The 8,155-nt window shown below is 33.5% G+C and overlaps 1 protein-coding gene across 1 annotated transcript in view; it reads left to right on the forward strand.

Moving 5' to 3' along the window:
* Positions 1-7,949, forward strand: part of MDM1 (Mdm1 nuclear protein) — a 35,260-nt gene extending 27,311 nt beyond the window's left edge. Inside the window, 7 exon segments of the mRNA XM_074269693.1 lie at positions 540-842; positions 1,387-1,535; positions 1,623-1,690; positions 1,692-1,736; positions 4,389-4,638; positions 5,092-5,157; positions 7,060-7,949. Coding sequence (XP_074125794.1) covers positions 540-842; positions 1,387-1,535; positions 1,623-1,690; positions 1,692-1,736; positions 4,389-4,638; positions 5,092-5,157; positions 7,060-7,172 — 994 coding nt within the window. The 3' untranslated portion in view covers positions 7,173-7,949.
* Positions 7,950-8,155: the final 206 nt, after the last annotated feature.

Consider the following 8,155-nt stretch of genomic DNA (forward strand, 5'->3'; position numbering starts at 1 on the left):
CTAAACTATGGAAGGGAAGACATGAATTTAATGCATTTGTTTTGGAATTTTTTATAGTTTGAGGAGTGAATATTAAGGGACTAAGTATTTCTAGAATATATGCTAAAAAGCACATTGAAAAGTGAAAATTACTCTAACATCTTATTGATTTCAAAGTGAATACTAATAAATATGTACCGAGGAAAAAGAACCATAGGAAGTAGGAGCAAATAAATTTGTTTTTATTTTGTTTATGATGATGTTAGTATATCTGGTATAGGTGATGAAATTTTCTTTTTCATGCACTGGATAAATGCATAGTCTCTTTGCGATGTGTTATTCCTCTTGTAATATCCATTTGCTGTGACATAGGTATTGCACATGCGCACACACACACACACACACACACACATATATACATATATACATGTTATTTATAGATATAGCTCTGCCTAAATCCTATATATTTATGGATAATGGAGGAAAATTACTGGAATGAAATTACTTAAAACTGGAGACTATGATATTAGTCTATAATTAAATTTGTTTTGATCATACAGAATTCCTACTGGTCATAAGACATTACGGAGCCATGATTCCAAAAAAAAAGCAGAAGAAAGTCCACCTTTGGCAGCACAGTGTCAGAAAGATGCCACAGGAAAATTGGGAGTGTCAGATGTTCCCACCCTCCCTGTTAGAAGAAAACTGGCTTGGGATGAAGGTAGCACTGATGATCAGATACATAATCATGAAAGAAAAGTGGACGAAGAGAAAAATGAGGGTGACAAGCAAGATGGTGTAGAGGAGGCCAAGGAATTAGAAGAAAATGATGCTGATGCTAAGAGAGACAAGAGCCAAGAAGGGTGAGGGTTTTTTTTTTTTAATTTGCCTAGGAAATCACTTTTTCTCTATATTAGACTTTATAGTTAGGTACTTAGTTTGATGATTACTCTACAAAAGACAAAAGATTCGTTTGATATTGTATTTTTTCAATAATCAAGTAAATTGTTAAGTTTTAAAATTTGTAGACAAAATTCAGCATATTTTGCATAACATCATAAAGTAGATCCTTTGATGCTACTGCTAAGGTTAAGAAATTGGCACAGTTATTTCCTGTGGAACATAAAGGTGCCCTGAGGTTCAGTGGTGCTGCCTCACAGTCAGAGCTCCTGGTCTCCTGTGAATGGGAGGCTTTGGTCTTCTTGGCCAAGGGGCATTTCAGGGGAGCTGCTGGGAGTGAGGATCAGCCGGCCTCTGGCAAGGAGAGTCCCTTATCTGTACTTTATAGTGGCAGGTCTCCTTGGTGGGGATAGTGGATTACATTCGGTAATGGAAACATCCCTCCTGTAACTTTAGAATTCACTGTTGCCCATCAGTGACCCAATTGTCTTTGCTTCTGTTTTGCAGAGAGGTCACTTCCCTACCGAGTGTATTGGCTGATAGGTCAGAAGCTTCTTCTGTGTCCTCAGGAAAGGGGGGTCGGCTTCCAACTCCGAAGCTGAAGGAACTTGGTGGAGCCCCAAGGACTCATCATGATCTAACTACTCCTGCTGTTGGTAATAAGGAGAGAAGAACTAGCAGAATAATCTCTGCCTAATGTTGTCCAGTTTACTTTAAATCTGTTGCCTTCTGCATTCTTCCAGGGGGTGCTGTTTTAGTGTCTCCAACTAAAGTGAAGTCTTCATTCCTAGAACACAGGAAAAAAAAAGCCTTCTCCGGATTTCTTAGGAGAAATTTCAAAAAATGAGTCTAATCGGGTAAGATTAAGTCAATGTTGGTGAATATAGTTAATGAGGCAAAGGTGGGAAAGCAAGGAACTCTCTTCTTTATTTAAATAAATATTTTATCACCATTCAGTAAATGCCTAATAAATAACTTTAGCTCTATACGAAGTTCTTTTTCATAATGACTGGTGACTTGCTGTTAGTGAAAGATGCACTTTAAATGGTTTTTCTAGTAGTGGGGATAAATTTGCTGACTACAATCCTTCACCTGCTGCCATTTGTGAATGAGAAAGCAAATATTAATGAGATGACTTGTTGGGACTTAATAGAATCTATAGTTTAATTTAGAAATTGAAACTGTTACTTTAGCCTTATTAGCTCTGAAATTTAATCAAGTGAGCTGACTATACATAGACGAAACAAGTATAGTCTTAGAATAAATAAGGGTGGCTTATTGGTAACTTAATTTTTATTCTTAAATTTATTTGATATTGTGCAAAAAAGAATGCCAGAGCAATTTCTTTACAAGCAGATTGAGCATCAGATGCTGATTGGTTTTAACTAAAATTTCAAAAAACAGATTTAAACTGTTTAAACAATTTAAACACCATTTATGTATCATTTCAAAAGAGAAAGATCTTTTAAAAAATTATATTTAGTAAATGTCGATCCAACTTTAGTCACAAATAAAATTCAGATTTGGACTTTGAATGCCAACTGTGTCCTACATGGTGGCTTGGCGTATTTAGCCAAATTGATGGCTGCTTTGAATAGAACCAAATTGATTCTCATTTTTTGTTTGTGATGCCTAGTTTTAAAAACTACATATTATCATTAATTAGGGTGTGTAACACAATTGTAGAGTTATAAGACTGTTGAGTTAATGTTTTGCTCTTGGGGTCTTTGTCAGGATCTTGAAGTACTGAATAGTAACAAAATAGAGTAGTACTGAATATGTGTTTTGTGGTACAACTTTGTAGTTTCTGTTTTCATTTTTATTGTGGTTAAATTAGAAATTCTTGAATAATGTGAAATAAATGTTAGACTAGCATTCAAGCTAAATTCAAATGGACCAAAGAGGGGAAATGCAATTTTGAATTTGAAAACATTTGAAAACACTTACAGATTGCCAGGTAATTTTTAGTTACTCATTGAGTAAAATCTCCCTGAGTAAAAATGACCTTGTTCAGATGTGAGTCCAAGAATTCTTGACCTTTTTGTTTCTTAGACCCCTTAGGTAGTCTGTTAAATGGATTCTTATTTCAGAAAAATGTTTTTAACAGAGTAAAATAAAATCTGATTACAAGGAAACAAATTATGTTGGAATGTAGATATCAAAATATGATATTTTGTGATATTAAATAATATTATCATAAAATAATTACTTCTTTAAATTTTATTGAAACTAAATATTATAAGATGCCATTAAGCATCATTAAACACTAAATTTTTTTTTAAGTTTTTAATTTTTTCTTTTAGGTTCACAGACCCTAGATTAAGAACACCTATGTTTATTTTGTTTTAGAGGTTAGTTTGGAGGAACTCTGTTGATAAGGTAATTTGTGAGCTTTTTCTATTGTTTGGCAGCATATTCAGTTCAAGAAAGGGGGTTACTCTGTGTAGATTTAAGTCCCATGTAGATATTAATGTCATGTAGTATCTTCAAAAGAGAAACAAGTTAACAACTAAAAAAATAGAAATTTTTCTACCAGTCAGACCTTGGCTTATGAATGATAGCTACTCCAAAGATTTGTATTTTTAACATTGAGATCCCTTACATAGTGGTATTTTTTTCTGTTTCTATTTTCTCTTATATTTAAAGAAGAATTAAGACCTAAAAGCATGAAAATTAAATCAAAGCTTTTCATATGATTAGTTTAGAAGCACTTGTAGAAATGATTTGACTCATCATTACTAAGGAAAATAAAGCCAGTAGTTATAGAGAGATAAGAAAGGTTGAGGGTTCTTTGCTACCAGCTGATACTAGGAAGCAGTGAATTGTGAATTATTCTAGGCATTTTAATACTGATGTGAATAGATTCCAGAAAGTGCTAAGTATGTTGGTTTGAAAATTCAAGAAAAAAGGACTAGGAACCTCAACAGTTAAGAATGAGAAAAGTATGTTCAAGAAAAAAGGACTAGGAACCTCAACAGTTAAGAATGAGAAAAGTATCAGCTTTAATATATTTTTTAAAATAAGTCATATTTCATAGAAACTATCTATTTTAATATTTGCTGTTTTAATGTTACATAGTTTTATTTAAAGAAGAGAAATTAGTGGACTTGAATCTGGATTTCATGTAAAGTTTGAGCTTTTATAATTTGAACCATAGTCTTTTATCTGATAGAGGTTCCTTCACTACCTAAGGTTAGCATACTATTAATGTAGGAAAATAAAATGTAAGGGAGAGAAACACTTTAGCTCTAAACTAAGGAGGTAGCAAAAATCACAGGAGGTCACTGAGATAGGATAAGAATATCAATGATCAGCAGTTCAGTAAGTATTTACCATAGAAGTATTTATTTAAAGCATACAAATATATATTTATAAATGTTTATAGCCTGTTTTGTTCTTCCTCCTATACTTCTGAATCAGAAAGCATTACTACTGCCATACTTCTCCCATTCTAATTAGCATTCACTTCTTCTCCTATATCAACATAAGCTTTTCATTATATTTTTTAGAAAGAACTTGGGCCTAGACCCTTATTGACTCCACCGGCAGCTGGTATGAAAACAATGGATCCCCTCCCTTTGAGGACCGAGATTGAAAGTAGTATTTCCAAACCTGAGGGAGCTTACCCAGGCCCAAAGGCTTCTGAGCATTCCATAAAAGTTCCCATGAAGGGGACTCAGCCTCTCTGTGCTCCATTGTATTGGAATCCATCTTGTCGAATTCAGGGGGCACTCAGAAATGCAGAGTTTCAGCATAATGGTAATCTTTTATTTAACTTTTTTCTTTAAAATTTATGTCATACTTTTATATTACATTGAGATATGCATACTAACATATATGCATATATGTACATGCTTATACACATATACATAGAGGTGTTACACGTTATGTTAATTAAATAGTTTATGAAGATATTGTCAATAACATTGAACATTTTATGAAAATGATGTGGTTTGTTGGTGTTACATATTACTGTTAGTTTCTATATCCAATAAATTGATATTTAAATGTAAACTACAGTAGAGACAGTTCAAATAGGAACAATAGCAGCTGAAAATCCTCCCCTATCTCCTAAAACATCAAATGAATAATGGGTATTGTCTAGTTCTGTGCATGTCCATCTTAGCATTTGTCATCTAGGACTATTAGTGTACTTTAAAGTAAGCTATTTGGAGCCAGAACAAATCCATTTTGCTTTTTTCCCCTCCATAGGAAACTTTGTGAGTCCAAGAACAGGTCATTACAATTTACCTCACCAAGAAGTCAATTATGATGAAGGTAATGTGCTAAAAATTGAGTGAGACTTGATAAAATGTAAGGTTTCTAAAAATAACAATTTCATGGATCCATCCACAGATAAATGTTTGGGTCTAGAATAAAATTTTATATATTTTAAATTACCTGTGTTTACTTGTATTTTTTTTTCTTTAGAAACTCTTTTCCCCCAGTTGAAGAGCAAATATATTTTTTATTGCATAATTTTTTCCTTAGCAGCTTGTTATTTCTTAGAAATAGTAGGAAGAACTCTGAAAGCGTGATGTGAATGTTTGAAGGTGTAAATGGCTATTAACAAAATGTGGGGGTAGCTAGGTGGTGTAGTGGATAGAGCACCAGTCCTGAAGTCAAGAGAACCTGAGTTCAAATCTGATCTCACACACTTAACACTTCCTAGCTGTGTGACTCTGGGAAAGTCACTTAACTCCAATTGTCTCAGCAAAAAAAAGAAAAAAGGAAAAAAATGTACTCAAATTTCCCAATTATTAATTTAATAACTAAAATATCTGTATTTATATCCATACATTTAAAGGGTTTGACATTTTCCCCCCTTGAATTAAGTAGGCCTCTAAGGCTTCTTTCTGAAGATTTAGCAAATGGTTGTTGAGTCTTTAGACACTTAAAAATGCAAATATTTGAAAACTTAATGCATATTTTTTTAAAGGTAGACTTTTTTTTTTGTCACTAAGCAAATTTTCCTGAATAGATTACTCTGAGAAAGAAAATTGAACACTTAATTTGTTGTCATTGTTCAGTTGTGACCCCGTTTGGGGTTTTCTTGGCAAAGTACCAGGATGATTTGCCATTTCCTTTTCTAGTTCACTTTACAGATGAGGAAAACGGAGGCAAACAGGGTGAAGTGAGTTGCCCAAGATCCCGCAGCTAGTAAGTGTTTGAGGTTCGACTTGGACTCATGAAGAGGAGTCTTCTTGACTCCAGGTCTGGCACTCTATCCACTGAGCTGCCCTTCTTAATTTGTTGGAGTCCAGCTCCAGTGAATACCGAGTGTGTGAATGAATATCTGAGGCCAGGCAGAAGATGCGCTTTGTAGTCTCCATTTATTAATCTGAGTGCCAGGGTTTATATACTCTTTAAACTAGTGTTACATTAACCAGGAGCTACCTCCAGGTGATGCTTTATACTTTCCAGGATTAATGCACAGACCATACCTTGACATTTCAATTCATCTTATGTAGCAATAACAAGATATCTATAGTAATAGGGGTCATCAATAAAAGAAATGATTAATATCAAGAGATTTGTCAAAATGGAGTTGTAAATAACATAGTTGTGTCACATGCATTCTCCATCAAGATTATCCTAAATTTATCTAGAGTATGTCTTTCATTCATTATAAAGACGATGGCAAGCCAATGCCTCCAAGTGTTTTAGCTTTATGGAGAGCAGGTGTCAAGTAATACTGGACTCTTCCTGTTCATGGACTTAGTCAATACTGGCCCTCTACATTAATTGAATTACAAGCTCCTAAAATTGGAAGCAGTTTCTTTTCTTCTAAATTGTCAAAGTTTTAAAGATGTGCCATACTACTATTAGTTGGGAACATATTCACATACATTCTGCTTTTAAGAGGAAAGAAACCCAGAATGCTGAATAGTGCTAATGGATTAGGAGTAAGTAGGCTGGGGTGTAGTCTCACTTTCCTGTTTGCCTAGCTGGTGACTTTGTTCTGTGTCACTTCACATTTCTGGGACTTGGTGGTCTCTTCGTGAAAATGAAGGGTTTGGTTTATTATGTCATCTTGGAGCTTCTTGTTCTAGCTTTCCTATTCTCTGCTGTTACATCATAGGACTTGGTGGTATTTATGGCTATGTTAGTTTCCTTTTACTGAGTTGTTATGAATTTTGGTTACTCTGACTTTTAATTGTGGATTTTTTTCCATTGTAGATGATGACAGATTGTCCCAGATCTCTGCTCGGTCTGCAGCTTCTAGTCTGATGGCTTCTCAAACTTTGGCACGTGCTAAGAAAAGGAAAGAAAGTTTTTGGGGAAAAAAATAGTGCTTTTTATGGTTAGCTCTTTCCATTTTGGTGACTATTGCTGTGATTATTATTTTTTTTCATTCCACACATGGAGTTGAGGTTTTTTAAGGTATTTGAGATTCTTGTATTTTTGGGGGGGAAAGAACGGAAGATTGACTTTGTCTTAGGGATATGAATAATTATTCTAATTGTCATTTTAGTTCAGTCCTTTTTTTTTTCTTTATGTTGTAGATAAATTAAATTTTATTTTAAAATTAATTGCCATTTTAGATTATTCTAAAAAGGTACCAATGTATTTACCTAGTTCTTCACATGTTCTAAAGGTAACTATTTGTCATCAAGCATAATTGGTAGAATTGAGAATTATATCCATTTTACCAAGAGTATTCTGAAAAGTTAAATTGTGTAAAAACTAAGAACTAAGTTTGAAAAGTATGGTTTTGTAGGATTGGTTACATATATTTGTTAACTAAAGATGTCATAAATTGAATTTTTACCCACAATACTCACTTTTAGTATTTTTTAAAAAAATTTTAAAACATTTTCTTCAGAATATAGTTACTCTATTAGAATGACTAAAATAATTGCACTTAGTTGAAAACATTAACTGTATATATGGTTTTTTACCTTATATAAGAAAGTTTGCTTAAGAATATGTATATTTTTGGTCTCTGTTTTCCATTTGTATAAGAACTTTGTCTTGCATTTTAATAATGTCTAAAGGTGGAAAAGTTATTTGTATGATGAAGCATTGAAACTTTGTAGACATTTTCAAATTAAAAAAAGATCAAGTGTGTTTGGTTTTTCCAGGAAGTTATTTCATGGAACAGTGGCAATCTTTTTACGGGGTTTTTCCTCCAAGAGCAGGATGACCAAAATGTTCTATATTACCTTTAAAGCTTTTGTTACAACACAATAGAAGATGAATCCACAGCTTTTCTTTTTTATGGTGGGAGTTTGGGGGGGGAGGGTAAGAATGTTAAGGAAGACATTAGAGGACC

Source organism: Sminthopsis crassicaudata, chromosome 5 (genome assembly GCF_048593235.1).
Source record: "Sminthopsis crassicaudata isolate SCR6 chromosome 5, ASM4859323v1, whole genome shotgun sequence".
In the NCBI taxonomy this organism is placed as follows: Eukaryota; Metazoa; Chordata; class Mammalia; order Dasyuromorphia; family Dasyuridae; genus Sminthopsis; species Sminthopsis crassicaudata.